The 15,982-nt window shown below is 32.2% G+C and overlaps 3 protein-coding genes across 3 annotated transcripts in view; 2 read left to right on the forward strand and 1 right to left on the reverse strand.

Moving 5' to 3' along the window:
- Positions 1-3,515, forward strand: part of LOC108578783 (phospholipid-transporting ATPase ID) — a 41,439-nt gene extending 37,924 nt beyond the window's left edge. The window contains exons 9-14 of the mRNA XM_017942178.1: positions 110-302; positions 1,429-1,580; positions 1,658-2,010; positions 2,248-2,473; positions 2,559-2,794; positions 2,880-3,515. Of these exons, the coding sequence (XP_017797667.1) occupies positions 110-302; positions 1,429-1,580; positions 1,658-2,010; positions 2,248-2,473; positions 2,559-2,794; positions 2,880-3,296 (1,577 nt within the window). The 3' untranslated portion in view covers positions 3,297-3,515. The remainder of the gene's footprint in view (positions 1-109; positions 303-1,428; positions 1,581-1,657; positions 2,011-2,247; positions 2,474-2,558; positions 2,795-2,879) is intronic.
- Positions 3,516-9,403: 5,888 nt separating this feature from the next.
- On the reverse strand, positions 9,404-10,717 carry LOC108578766 (cyclin-dependent kinase 7). The gene is made up of 5 exons (XM_017942155.1): positions 10,664-10,717; positions 10,544-10,603; positions 10,357-10,465; positions 9,835-10,280; positions 9,404-9,751 (listed from the first exon to the last, which is right to left on the reverse strand). The coding sequence occupies exons 1-5, from the start codon at positions 10,715-10,717 to the stop codon at positions 9,404-9,406; spliced, it is 1,017 nt and encodes a 338-aa protein (XP_017797644.1).
- A 1,556-nt stretch (positions 10,718-12,273) lies between these two features.
- Positions 12,274-15,860, forward strand: LOC108578750 (pancreatic triacylglycerol lipase-like). Its single transcript, XM_017942136.1, has 7 exons — positions 12,274-12,424; positions 12,706-12,808; positions 13,851-13,999; positions 14,772-15,017; positions 15,104-15,310; positions 15,394-15,550; positions 15,631-15,860. The coding sequence occupies exons 1-7, from the start codon at positions 12,376-12,378 to the stop codon at positions 15,686-15,688; spliced, it is 969 nt and encodes a 322-aa protein (XP_017797625.1). The 5' UTR covers positions 12,274-12,375; the 3' UTR covers positions 15,689-15,860.
- The last annotated feature ends 122 nt before the right edge of the window (positions 15,861-15,982 follow it).

Raw genomic sequence — 15,982 nt, forward strand, 5'->3', positions numbered from 1 at the left:
TATTTGTATTTTAAAAGTGGTATAGGATATAAGTAAGCTATACATGTATATTATAAGTAAATACTACGACTGTAAAGAGATGCTTATGTTAGTTTTCTTTTTAATACAGAAACGGCTATCAATATTGGCTATTCCTGCCAGTTGTTGACAGACGACCTTACGGATGTTTTTATAGTAGATGCCACCACCTATGATGGCGTTGAAAATCAGTTATCGCGGTACTTGGAAACTATCAGAACAACCTCAAATCATCAAAATCGGCCGACTCTCTCCGTTGTCACATTCAGGTGGGACAAGGAAAGGTCAGGCACATGAAAGAGACGGAGTACAATCATTAACCTTTTCCATATATAAATCTGACTAATTAACGCATTTATTTTAAAAGTTGCTCTTTCATATTGAATGTGGCATCATGTTCTGTGTAATGCTTTCTTTGTCTGGTCATGCCTAAGGATTTATAAATATTTCAGATCCAGATTCTCTGCCTTCAACATTACGTTATGATAATGAGATTCAAAGTTTGAAAGTATTACAGCATAGTATTTTGTAAAAATCGTTGATCATGTTCGGTACATTTTTAATAATGTTTCTATTTACAACCACTGATTAATTCAAATATACTTTAGCATGCAATAATCATGATATTGCAAAGGTATTGATAAGTTAAACTGCACCAATACACTATTTTAATTCAGTTTATTATACATAAAATGATATGAATTTCATTGAAATTAAGTCAAGTTAAGTTTTTACAAAGTGTTCAACTATACAGTTGAACATGTATTTGCATGCAAAATTTCAAAATATTTATACATATACAAATATTAAGATTCCGCAGAATACCAATTACATTCATTCTCAATTTTTTGTTTCTTGTTTTTACGAAAGAACATCGAAACCATTTATTTCGTGCTTGTCGATTATTTTATTTATACTGTAGACATTTCAGTAGATTAGGTATTAGCCTTTTTTTCGAATATTACAATTTTTTGTTTTGTACTCTTTCAATATTCTACGATTATTTATTAACATTAATTAGTCGAAACGAATAATGATAATTATCATGTGCTTGATACTCACTCCTTCTCTTTCTGTATGCTTAAAATTAATCTTAGTAATAATAATAATAATAACACATGAAGTATGTTTGCTTATGTCACGTTATTATATCAGTAGTCCATGATACAGTGCACTGTGTGTATTGTTTATAATTAATGCGCATCATTTTTATACCCAATGAAATAAATTAAAGTTCCTTTTTTATTCTGCAAGTAATTAAATATTATATTTTATTACTGGTTACGTTCAATGAAAATTTCGTAACTTCGAAAGAAAAAAGAAACTAAGAGAGTAAAGTATTGTTAATGTAAGTCATACTTCACCTAAAGCAAATCTACTTCATTTAAACATTATATTTTTCAAATGTAGCAGTGATACTGAATACAATCCTAGTAGAGATGAGCAAGACGAACACGAAATGGAACAGGCAACAGGATTCGCGGTAGTTATTAACGGGCATTCCATAGTTCATGCATTACATCCGCAACTTGAGCAACTTTTCCTTGATGTATCAAGCCAATGTAAGTTATCTAGCAATGAAGTTATTCTATTTTTTGCATAAACTGTTTAACACTATATAATATTACAATACTTTTAGGTAAAGCTGTGATATGTTGTCGCGTTACTCCTTTACAAAAAGCAATGGTAGTCGAATTAATAAAGAAAAATAAGAATGCTGTAACTTTGGCAATTGGTGATGGAGCTAACGATGTCTCGATGATAAAAACAGCTCATATAGGTGTTGGCATCAGTGGTCAAGAGGGGTTACAAGCTGTACTAGCATCCGATTATTCGATAGGACAGTTCAGATTTTTGGAAAGACTGCTCCTTGTTCATGGTAGATGGTCATATTATAGAATGAGCAAATTCCTTAGATATTTTTTTTACAAAAACTTTGCGTTTACACTATGCCACATCTGGTTTGCCTTTTTCTGTGGATTCAGCGCACAGGTATGATCTTTATATTGTCGGTACTTTCGTTTATCGGCATCTTTATCCTGTAGTTATAAAAGTGATGAGTTTAAGGCGAATGTGATTCACAAAATTCCTTTGTTGAGCAACTGGTTCCAAAGTTGAGTATTGGGGATATGAATTTACTGATAATTCTGATTTTCCAATGTCTATAACATGACATTCATTTAAGAATAAATATTTCACATATTCTTACAAATGCATATTTCTTTACAGACTGTATTTGATCCTATGTACATTTCTGTCTACAATCTCTTTTATACATCATTACCTGTAATGGCAGTTGGTATATTTGATCAAGATGTTAATGATAAAAATAGTTTAATGTATCCGAAACTTTACGCACCCGGATTACAAAATTTACTTTTTAATAAAAAGGAATTTTGCTGGAGTGCCATACATGGTTTTTTTGCTAGTTGTGTATTATTTTTAGTTCCATATGGTAAGTTTTGATCGTTTATTCACAGCTTTGTCGAATCTCAAAATTAACGTATGATGTAATTAAAATAACGCAAATGTATCTTCAGGAACGTATAAGGATGGAGTGTCACCAAAGGGCTATGTACTTTCTGATCATATGTTACTCGGAAGTGTTGTAGCCACTATATTAGTCATAGTCGTGACTGTCCAAATAGCCCTTGATACATCGTATTGGACGATTGTTAATCATATTATGGTTTGGGGCTCGCTCGTTTGGTATTTTATTTTAGATTATTTCTATAACTTCGTCATAGGTGGTAGTTATGTTGGCAGCCTTACGATGGTACGTCCTTTCATGGTTGTAATATTAAAGTGATAATTTTAATATTAACAGAACGTAACATTAATGCTTGAACGCATAATTTTAGGCAATGTCGGAAGCAACGTTTTGGTTTACGGCGGTTATTTCCTGTATCATATTAGTAATACCTGTTCTGTCGTGGAGATTCTTCTTCATAGACGTTAGGCCAACATTGTCTGACAGAGTTAGGCTTAAGCAGAGGTTGGCACAGCTTCGTTCTCGCCAAAGTCAAGATATACTTCGTACACCATCCACAAGGCGGACACGACGATCTCTTCGTTCGGGATACGCTTTCGCGCATCAAGAAGGTTTTGGCAGACTCATCACATCCGGCAAGATTATGCGGAAATTACCAAATGGTGCAGATTTTAAGTTTGCCATGCCATTTACGAACAATACCAGCAAACAAGTTAGTGTTGCCACTACGTCACCAAAGGACAATGCATCCAAAAATTCGCACACGTTGGATACTATTAATCTATAATCTGGACATTATATTGTAAGTCTTTCCACCATCTATTCAATTTCGGATGAATGGTTTGCTATAAGCTATGTAGCAGCATTAATACGAAAAAGTTATTCAAATTTTTGCAAATGAATTTTTTATTTCAACACGGACCGAATTTTCTAAATACGATATTTAGGATCGTGACGTTTCGTTATATTTGCAATCTGTTCTCGTTACATGTAACACAAACACACACACGGAAAATTTGTGTACCATGCATTGCAATAGCTAAAACTATCTGCTAGCTTATATTCTATTCAACTTTTTGTATCAATGCTTACAAAAATTTAAGTAATCGAATTTCATATGACAATAAAGTATTAATTGTTTGCATAAGAAATTTTACATACTAGTATCTACAAAAGAGTACTATTTCTTTTTTCACCAAAAATTATCGTTAGTTAAAAATCATTTTAATACAATGCATTTTTTATAAGATCAATCATTATTCTAGACTCTTGCAAAAATTTCTATGCTATACGCATAAAACCCATTTTTCGTTCGTTTTCAAATTTATATAAATTATACGAAACTTGCTCAACAGCAGATCTTAATATTAACTCTTCCTAAATAGAAATAAAAACAAATAACGGTTCTTTCATAAACTTGCAATTTTTTTCATGTGTAAAAAATATATATCGAACAAATTATTCTAATCTTTTGCACAAGATTTATGTTACAAAGAGTCTAGAATGAAAAGGATCTCAGATTCAAAGAACTCATCGAACTATTGATAATGACCTCTGACAAATTCTCAAATAGTGCACATTAAAAATAATGCACAGGTTGATTTATAATTATACATTTTTGCTTACTATGTGAAAAAAGAAAAAGAAGTTTAGAGCTATCAAATTGTAAAAACTGCTGTTATCTACTTGCTGCCCATACGGATCGTTCGGCCATTGATTAAAATTAATCAATTTGCTATTATTTTCTAATGCGTTACTGTATATAAAATTGTTAGTTTAACCCTCTAAGTCCGAGTGGGACTCCAGAGTCCCATACCCGAAATCCATGATTTTCACATTTTCATGCATTCCAAACGAGTAGCCTCCTAATCCAATGTATATAGTAGACTATTTTAACCCTCAACAAAATTCTACGACAAGTTTAAAACACCGACCGGACTTAGAGGGTTAATAAAAATTCGTTAGAATGTATGGGACTCTGGAGTCCCACTCGGACTTGGAGGGTTAAGGAGATCTCTGGTAATGGCAAATCGGTGTTATTCAGCACGTTATATTTGGAATATTTTTAAAGATATACTTCCAAATCTGGCGTGCTCGTAAGAAAGTAGAATTCTTACAAAGAATCGAAGTGTTATTCTAAATGAATACTCTTTATTTAATGATTGGCATCAAAATACAACGCAATAATAAGGTAAATTATAATTTGTACTATCATGACACTTCCTGTGTACATAGGTGTAGAGGTGTCAAAATCATATAATGTCCCTACTTGTATTATATACTGTCCTATATAGTATAAACATGGTTGCTGTAAAAACATGTTTATACATGTATACATAAGAATTATAGTTATGATAATAATTGCCTTTATAAAGTATGAACACAAGAAACAATTAAAATTACTGTATCATAATATTGACTGTAAATATTTTAAAGATTATATATGTATATATGTATATGTACGTGTATATATATACATAAATACATATATATAATATATTAAATGTAAATTATACATTTTTTAAAAGAAAGTAATATATAGGTAGATCAATTTAAAAAAATATGAAAATAGTAGCTATATTATATTATACTATTGCGGATAATGTTTGCCTTGGACTGACTACTGAATATATATGATATAATAAAGTAAAAAACAGTAGTAACAATGAAATATGTATTTCTACTTTTAATATTAATATGAATTCTAGGGAGATATAGTCTGTATTGGGAAAGTGTGTTCCACAAAGAATTTTTTTATTTAAACAGAGACATAGGAATTTATTGCTTTCAAACATTGTGCCTAATCAAGAAGCTACACAGAGTGTTTCACATTGCAATGGTATTTTGTTTATTTACGTTTATGCAAGACGGCGTATGATGTATATGTAATTAGGATTCTCTTCTTTACTGAACATGTGTTGATAATATCAAATTGTTTAATTATTGCCTTCGTATAAATTTATTTGTTCATTTCTCTCAAACAGAAACATTTATGTATAAATTTCATTTATATCGTACTATATACCGATCCAAAGTTTAATCGAGAGAAAAAATTCAAATAATGAGACTGCTGCGTTTTTATCTTCTCCTCTTTGAAATAAATATAACGTGCGCAACGCAGAGATGTCAAGAAAGTGGAAGAGTAATAGGTTTTATAATTTCGATGAATTGGTACGTTTTAATGTCAGAAACTCAATACGTAACTCTAACTCTAAATGTAACAAGTATATTTTACCATAATGATATTTCGGTTCCTTTCAAGATGGAGAGTTCTTTTTCAAGTGAGATGTATTCATCAAGAATTTAAGTGTTAATTGAATTTTTTATAATAAAAGCCGGATTTTCAATAATAATACGAATGGACTGAAAAATAATTTTACAAATATTTATAGAACGAAATTGTGAAATCATCTTCAATATTGGAAACAAACTGTACCGTGCTAAACTACTCGTATTAGAGAAATTATGAATATATTCTTCTTTACACCCAAGAAAAGATCATAGTTACCTAGAAAATGCACCGCCTATATTTTTTGTCTAAACTCGTTTATATATACATTTATTTTGTAACACTTCGTGCTAAGTAGTATTTGGAGATGTGATATTATTATTACGGACAGCTATATTGTAATGTATTACTTATTTTAAATCCCCAAATGGATATAATTTCATTTTCATTTGCAAATAACTCCCTTGCCCTAAAATCCGAGTACCATGGTTTTTAAATAATATTAGGTAACATTGTGGGTGATATATTTACATTAAGAAGAGTTTATGTATTATATATACTGTGTATTCAACTGAAGCTTCTACAAAGTGTATGTTATTATCACTTATTTTTAATTATCTAATTTGACGCGCATTGGAAAGTTTATTGGACTAAAAAAATGTACATTAATATTATTTAAAAATCTTGGTATATATCGACTTAATGTAAAAAATAAGAAATTAAGGAAGATAAGGTTTATAAGGTAGTCATAACATGTTGTTGGTTGCATAAGTTGTTATATATGTTACTTTAAATACTGAATCAAATGTCTAGAAACAAAATGCAAGAGCAAATTGTCTGCTGCATGTGCTCTATAGACTGCGCATCAATTACTGCTTAAAAAATATTTGCTTAGGACATAGTATAATTTAAAGAAAAAAACAATTGTACTTATAGTCATGTACAATTGTTGAATCTTCACTACATTTCATGTCCAGTAAATAATCTTTTACTACAATTTTTCAAGTACGTGTTCTTCATGGGATGCTAATACAAGACAATAATATATTTAACAACAACAATTAAAGAATATAAAAATATTACATGTAATCAATAATATCTTTATCCCCTTCGGATGTTTATAAGTTATCAAATGAATTATATCGGTTATGTTTTTATTTGTTTAATATTTAAAGAAATTTTATTCTTTCAGTTGACATTTTGATACTATGTCCTATGTACTATTTCTGATGTATTCTACTTTTATGTATCGAACAATGCATCCTATATAAAATTTAAGCCCTACCGAATTGAAGAAAGTTTTACAAGCACGTTACATGTGTAGGGCCATGCAGAAGGGCATATGAAAAGAAACTAATGTTATCGAATACAATGTTCCTTACAAAATGCACGCAGGATAGAAGACTAGTGTGTATGAAACAAAATCATGTCTATCGCATTATTATATGACATTTAAAGCGGTGGTGACTTTAAATGGAAGAAGTTATCGAGCAAAGCATCGATCAATCGATTAAAATTCATTTTTCTGCAATTTCTAGAGTTATTGCGCTCAAATATGTTCAGTTATATGTTAACGCTTCGTCACAAATAATAAGGAAAAATTTTCATTTGTATCTTCGATGAATGTATTGATACAAAAAACGATTTACTTTTTGCAAATCGTGTTGAACAATGTTTTTCTGGTTTTATACTACACTCTGTGTAATACCAATTTTGTAAATTTAAATATTGCTTTAAGTATATACATCATGTACAGTGAAATTTACTTCTTAAGTGTATTATTTTTTATGTGTAAATAACTTGCATGAAAGGAGAGATTTGTTGTAAAGAACATAGTAAAATACGAGTACCTACATCATTCAAACAATCAAATTTAGTCAAATCTATCGCTGTAGAAGTTGTTTTATTTTTAGTAGAATTATAAAAATACTACTCCTTTTTTCATTTTCTTTCAAAATTATTCCTTGCATTCTTATGTTATTATTTAAATCGAGAACGATAGCGATAATAATTTTTGTGCTTTCTCACTACCTTTTGAGTTTGGCAAATATTGGTACATACTGTTAGAAAGAAATTACACTTTTATTATGCATTACAAAGGGTTTTACATAGTTATTACTTATAGTTCAGTCTGAATAAGAGGGACCACAGTACAATGTGTTAGAATGAATTTATCATTTATATATTCTAAGATGTTTTAGGAGATTACATACGTTTGAAAACAAATTTATTTAATTTTAAGTATTTATACAATCTTTTTGATTTATTTAAATTTAATTGAAAATCTAATACATTGAAGCATGATCACAATATTGGGGTTTTATTTTATTATTTATATATCGTACATCTTAAATGTCTAACGTGTGGTAATCTTCTAACACATCTTACCTCAAAATGGTCACGTTTTATTTACATAGAGCCCCCAGCTTCACACCTCTATGTCCAGATCTAACAAATATGTAAAGGAAATATTAAATGTTGCTTCAGTATTTAAATGCACACGTCGTCTTAATTTATGCTTTTAATGTAATTATGTGTACAATACAACAAATTTTGTTACAGCTTTATGTAATATATTAAAATATGAAATCCATTCTATTCTTACAACATGATTCTAATGTGAAACACTTTTTTATCGATTTCAGAGGTAGCCAACTCATGTTGATATGTGCATTAATATAAGATATGTACAATTTGTATCTTTACAAAATTGTATTATGTTTTTGTTACCCATCAGTATTGAATAGATTTATGAATGTGTGTAATAGATCCATGTATATTGAAATCATGCACGGAGATTAGTTAGAAGCTGATTGAAATAATGCAATCTGTCGTGAGCCGGTACTCGTAAAAAACTATTTGCAAGCCCATCACAGATGAGCTATGCAAAATCACCAAATTTAAAGGAAATTATAAATATGTCCTTTTTATCTACAAAGCGGATGTATTGAAAGACCATTATTTATATTTTATACTTTTTCCGAAAAGAAAATGTTCGCCAGATAGATACAAGAACAAGAGAAAGAAAATCTGGTAATGTTTGTACTTATTGTGGAACGCGAATGATTAATTTTGCTGCAGAAAACGTTGCGAAATGAGATTACAATTTTAATAATTTATTATCAACGAGTTACCTGTTTATGCTATCGAAATTTAATATTTCACAAGTTAAAAAATTGATCACGTATCAAACATTTCTTACTAGTTTTTAAGTTAATAAAAATAATGCAGCATAATGTTGTATTTTTCAAATATGTATTGTTATTTCAACCTACAACATTTCCGTCCTATCTGAATTTTGTACACATATAAGCTATATATTCCGAGGACGCGTAATAATATAAAAAACTAATATGCTTCAATTCAATTCATTATTTTATATCTGATGTTGATTATGTATATAATAATTTTGTAACAAAAATATATCATTTTTAATTCAATATTGTATATAACTGCAGTATTTCATTGTAACAATATTTACTTAATGTTAATCTCACAATTTTAGTTTATTTATATACTATGCATTTACACAAATCAATCTATTTCTTCTTGTCTTTTAGACTTGTATATTATATTGGTAATTCTTTCTAAAAGCGATAAGAAAGAACAAAAATAATGAATTACCTTCTATAACAATTTATAATTAATTCTAATTAAAGTTATAGTTAAAATTGCAATCTTTTTGCCAGTGAAGCACCATCCATAGATTCCAACAGTTTCCTTTTTAGACTAGGTTTCTCTTCTGGCTGACGTTTTACAGATGTAGGAAGAGGTAATCTAGGTCCAGGAGTTGGTGCTGGCTTGTTGCTAAAGTATGGCATTTGAAGGGCTTGATCACATGTACATCTTTCTAAAGGATTTACATTTAACAGACTAGCAATTAAATCTAAGAGATCATCGCCAGCAGCTGTAAATATATGTTTCAATGGTGTGCCAGGAAAAGGTTTAAATTGAATAAAATCTGGTAGTTCAGTCATTCCTGGCCATGTCTCTTCAGTGGGTGTACCCAATGTCTGAAAATCGTATATGTATATATAAATAAATTTCTTAAAAAATAATGAACATTTTACAAATTACATAAAATAGAAGACAGTACTTGAAATATTCTGGTAAGCTGATCCAAATCAGATTCCCCAGGTAAAAATGGTACACGTAATAAAAGTTCTGCTAATATACAACCAACTGCCCACATATCAATTCCAGTTCCATACAACCTTGCACCATACAACAGTTCAGGTGCCCTATACCATCTTGTTACTACCTGATGAGTATTTATTCGATTTGGTGAACCAAAAAATTTAGCCAAACCAAAATCACCAATTTTTAATACACCCTCTGCATTAACCAGTAAATTGTTTGGTTTTAAATCTCTGTGGAGTATCCAATTATAATGCAAATAATCTAAACCTTGTAAAGTTTGAATCATGTATGCTTTAATGTTTGCTGCTGATAAAACTATATTATTGTCCTTTATTATCACTTCTAAATCTGTGTCCATAAAATCAAACACTAAAGAGACATTTGACTTATGTCCAAAAACATCTAAAATATGAATATAATAACATAATTATCAATTAGACAATTTTGATCTCTATGATATATGTAAATGACCATATACCTAATAAACCAATCACATTATCATGTTTTAGTTCTTGCAATAATTTAATCTCGCGTAATGCAGTTCTATTTATTCCATCTCTAGCTTCTGCACGACTTCCAACTTTAATCTGAAATTGTCATAATGACATAAATGTTCAAAGAACTGAAATTTTAATATTATGCAAAAGTCCTTAAAAATAACAGACCTTTTTCACAGCAACAATTTTAGAAGTTTCGATATCTTTGGCTTTATAAACAGTAGCAAACTGAAATGAAATTTATAAATATACTGATGGCATTAAACAGGTTTTTTTCGTACAACTAACCTGTCCTTCTCCTAAGAAATCGATTTTCTCATATCTTCGCAGTTTATCCGTCATGTTTTCTAACTATAACAATACTTTTATTTTTTTCAATATTAATTACTTATCCAATAGAATTTTATATAATACAAATATTTTATACAGTTTATAAGATATGCTCCGCTTGAGGTTCAAAACCAAGGTTCGCGTCGTGTCGCTGTAATACGTGACAGTTTGCACGTGCTTTAGCACGTGTTATATATGTATATAAATTTTAATTGAACACATATATTTATGCAATATATATTATGCAATGTATAATTATATTTTTTAAGAAATTATTATTTTTTATCTTTATTTTATTACAATTTACACGTGTAAAATGTTTTGACATCTTTCAACTCAAAAGAGATATTTAATCATTATGAAGTCACATAGCACGTAGGTATAGAAATATTAATCTTATCACTAATGTCATATTTTCGTAAATTTGAATTTTATTTCAAAGTATAAAATAAATAATTTTGATACTGATAACTTACGAACAACGCTAATATTTTATTAAAAGACTAGTGGTATTGCATAGTAATCAAATTTTTGTACCAGCCTATATAATGTGCGATAAAAAACAGCGATAGGGGGAAATGTAATAACCGTCATGCAAAATCGTTCGACTATTACATCGAAGAAAGGAACGATATAACAGTCACGATAATGAGGCAGGGATAGTTGCGCTATCATAATGCTGATTAAACTTTCTAAATTTATCGACATTCATGAAACGTCTTTTTTCCAAGTGTACATATCCGGAGAGTGTGTTCGTTGTACATTACGTTGCCATAACGAATGCTAAATTTCAAGACATAATATGTCATTGCGAAAACATTATCAAATTTTTGTGTAAAGGCTTACATTCAAATTACGAAACTAATACCGTGAAAAAAGCGAACGAAGTAAACATAACAGAATAGGAATTACGCTGGAATTGTGATGAAAATAGATCAAAACACTTGTTCATTCACCGTAACAAAGTGTTTAGTATGTCATAATAAATGTGTAACTTGTATTGATCTCAATGATGGACGCCATTAATGTATTTAATAATTAACTGCGGAGGGATTATGTTGCTCGTTTATTGTAACGGAATAACACGATTCAAAATTCGTTATTACGCAATATAATCTTTATTTATGTATATTCCCATGATTTGTATTTTTTGCAAATATTCATGGAAACCGACATTTCCAGTATTCGCTTTCTCGTTGAAAGAATTTTTCAATTTCCCTCATTTTTCGCAGAACATTAAGAAATCTCTTTCGGATAAATAATCTTAGTAATTATTTTCCCGCAATGAATAAACATTTGCCACTAAACCTCTTTCCTATTTCAGCTTCAGACTGCAAGAAATACGCCACTCATACATACACGGATCTGAAAGATAATCGTTTTTTCTCACGAAGGGATGCAAAAACGTTTCTCAAATCACGTCAGTTGGCTGAAATTACGAAATTGAGAAGTGTCCGTAACGGAGGTCGTTGGTGGGGATAGAGGCGACAGCTCTCTTGAAACTATCTACGTTCGAGCGGCTGTCGTAATTAATTAAACAAATGAACGTAGCTGCTGGGCTTATCGAACATCAAACACGAGAAATCGCGAGTAGGATGAATGGTAGCCCGCCGCTAAGCCGGCTACAGTAGTAATCCAGTGCAACGGCGAGCGGTATCGCGCGGAGAGACATGTCACTGGTCGAAACTCTCGTCCTTCTGGCGGTCGTTCTGGTGTCAGGTAAACGAGGTCACGTGGGTCTTTTAAGAAACGTTCGGCAACCGATTAAAAAGTGAACTGAACTCGTTACATTTGCGAACGGGTAGTTTTAGTGAAACTAGTTCTGGTAAATTAGCTAGAGTGTGTAAATTTCTATAACTTTATTATCGAAGCTCGACAATAAGAAGTTTCAAATGAGTTCATAGTTTTTGAGGTTGATGTGACTGGTGTGCCTGTTTGGGATGTTACACGACGGTTCTTTATTTCGTTTCTCAACAAATTCTGTTTACCCGTGGTTCTAGGGTACGCGTATCCGCAAAACACGCTGCTGAACGATGTGGAAGCCGTCATCAAGTCCGTGTTCAAAGTGGCCCGTGATCCAGCCACATTTAATTTGTACACCAGGTACGTGAGAGTGTTTTCGTTACCGGTAGAGCATGCACCCTTCTTTGTTCATTGATTTAGAGGAAATATCAACTTACAATTACTATTAGGAGAATTGTGTTCTTGAAATCGAATAAAGTATGTTAAACGTGACGATAGTTGTTGATATTAATATGTATTTAAACAATGTAACTCTATAAAACGTTCATTAAAAATCAACTTTATTTGTATTTAAAAAATTCGATTTATCAACTTATTCTTACCGATATTTTTCACGTTAGAGGTCAATTGTGTCGTTACTTTGATCTCGTCACGTTCGTACTGTTTATACGGTTTATTTCTAAATCGAAAAGTAGAGAAGGAAGAAGGGAGAAGTTGAGTCTGAAACGTTCAAGAGAATTCGCTTCTCCTTGGCAACGCGCGCGGTTCGTGCTGCGAATTTTTCGCCCGTGCAGAGGCGAAGCTTTATCGTTCGCTGTTCGTAAACGATGCATCAATTTTTTAACGATACGTACAATCAGCAAGCCGGCAAATTCTATTCTCAGCGCTGACGCTCCAATGACTATCATCGATGCGTGAATATCGCGGACGCGCCTCCTTTCCTTCTTTTTGCACTGCTTTGCTTCTGCTGTCGATCGGCCCGATCGGGGTACAGGGGGGAAAATCGAGGCGCCACTCGACGACGCTTCGAGAATTCGCTATCCCAAACCACGGTATTCTCATGAAAACCAATCGAATTTCTAACAAGAAGAGAAACGACATTTCGTGTCGATGGTCAAATCGATAGAAAAGATATTCTAATACTTTGTTTTTTTTTAAACAATGTTATTTTAGTAAATAATAATACTTTACAGGAAGAAGAAAAATTTTCTTACCAAAATCGAAGCGTGTAAGTTTATGTGTTCCTAAAATGACATTTTAGCTGTTTTGGATACGAGAGGAGTAGTTAAGATGTAGGAATTAATCTTTCATATTTGTATTTATTTTAACTGAAAACATAAATCTCAGAATGCTCAAGGTATAAAAGTAATTAGAAACGTTCTCTTTTCCTCTTTTCACGAAGAGAAAATCCGTTTGGCGAGGAGCAGTTGTTTTTAAACAACACCGAGGTGCTTTACGCGTCCCACTTCAACGAAAGCCGCCCGACAAAGTTTATTATTCATGGATTCAGCGACACCGGAAACGAAGCCTGGGTACGAGGTTTGATAGATGGTACGCAAACACGAGTCTTTCGTTAAAGGGAACCGAAGCAAAGGAGCAAAAAGAGAGTGAAAGCAAAAAAAGAAACGATAAGAAGAAAACGTCGCGTAGAAACTTATGATGCGAAGGGAAAGGGAAAAAACGATTTCCAAGGAATTTCTAGAAATGTCGACGTCGAAACAGTGAAATTTAATTACAATCAGGGTCAATCCGTTTCGGTAAACACGGAATCGACGTCGCCAGGTTCAAGGGTCAGCATGATAGCAAGTTAATTGATCACTTAACAAGTTTTTGCTCTCACGCGCTACACTTCTGACGTAATTGTGAGAAATTTCGATTTAGAATTTTTTTAAATCTTCACAACGGGTGTCAATTTAAAACAAAAAAAGATTTCAAAAATTCGAACCACCGTTATAACCTCTTATTAGTTCGTAACAAACATAGAAGATATATCTAGCCTGAACATTGTAAAACAATGTAATTTCCTTAAATAAACGTTAATGTTTAGTCTCGATACATTTTTACTGCTACATTACTTATATTTATTATACAAGCACGAGTCTCAGTTTCACATTTTTTCTTCTTCGATGCAATTCATTTCTTTAATCTGACTCCGTATCTTTTCATGTTTTGACGTTTCATTGACACGTGATATTATCGAAAATCATGAACGAATCTGTTCTCGCGTTCCACGAGATCTCGCAGACGTTCTAACAGACCAGTTTATTAATAAGCACCGATTGATCATGGAAATTTAAAAATAATCATACGTTTACAATTGCAGCGTATCTGTTTCACGAGGATGTGAATGTGATCGTCGTTGGATGGGGCGTTTTGGCGGCGGACGTTTATCCATTGGCGGCGAACAACACGCGATGGGTGGGCGAGTTTCTCGGCGATTTTCTTGAATTTCTGAATCGTGAATCGAACCTCGAATACAACGACGTTCACATCAGCGGCCATAGTTTGGGCTCGCACGTGGCGGGATTCGCTGGAGCCTACTTAGACGGCCGTATCGGCAGAATAACAGGTGTGTTTCCAATAAAACGTGAAGAACAATTTACTGAATTTATCAAAAATGGATGTTTTTAATAATAATTATGGTGTAATTCGAAGGCTTAGATCCAGCTAGTCCACTGTTCGAGACGATTTCCGGGATTGTCGACCCAGAATTCAGATTAGATCCAACTGATGCGCAGTTCGTGGATGTGATTCATACGAGCGGTCCTGCGTTTGGATTTTTGGCACCGTTAGGTCACGCTGACTTCTATCCCAATAATGGAAAGTTTCCTCAGCCTGGATGCTCGTTTCTACCTACCACGAGTAAACTTTTTTATTTTTTTTTTTTAATTTCATGAAACAACTAATCGTAATAAAAAAATTTAACAACGTTCAACGTGTGTCAGCCTATTGCAGCCACTCGCGAGCTCATCAGTTCATGATAGAGAGCATAGGAAGCACATCAGGGTTCAAGGCAAGAACCTGCGAAAGTTGGGAGAAATATAAAGAAGGACGTTGCGATTACAATCCGGTCGTTCTGATGGGAGAATACGCGTCCACGTCGTAAGATATTTGATTTTTCTGTAAAAATCACTTTTTCTGTTGAAACACGTCGAAATATAATTTCACTTTAATCGCTTCAGGTTGCGGGGAAAGTTTTATCTAGCAACGAACGACGCGCCTCCATTTGCAATAGAATAAAGAAAAATAAGCGATGATGAACAGAAAATTTGGAACGACTCTCTGTGGTGACGATCGTGTATTCGCGACATCAAAATAATCTGTACTAGTCATTTACAAGTTACTTTATTTATGCAGCGTGCGCGGTTTTATTCGAATCCTCTTCTCCTCTTTGTTTCTTCTTCTTCTTTTTTTTTTTGTTTTGTTTTGTCTTTCTTCTTTTTCTGTTTTTGTTTTTGCAAATCGGACGAACGAGATCGAAGCCGGTGACGAAGCGCTGTCGTTTCATATCGTGCATGAAAAGTACAAATTATA

The sequence above is a fragment of the Habropoda laboriosa genome, unplaced genomic scaffold (genome assembly GCF_001263275.1).
Source record: "Habropoda laboriosa isolate 0110345459 unplaced genomic scaffold, ASM126327v1 scaffold28, whole genome shotgun sequence".
NCBI classification, from domain to species: Eukaryota; Metazoa; Arthropoda; class Insecta; order Hymenoptera; family Apidae; genus Habropoda; species Habropoda laboriosa.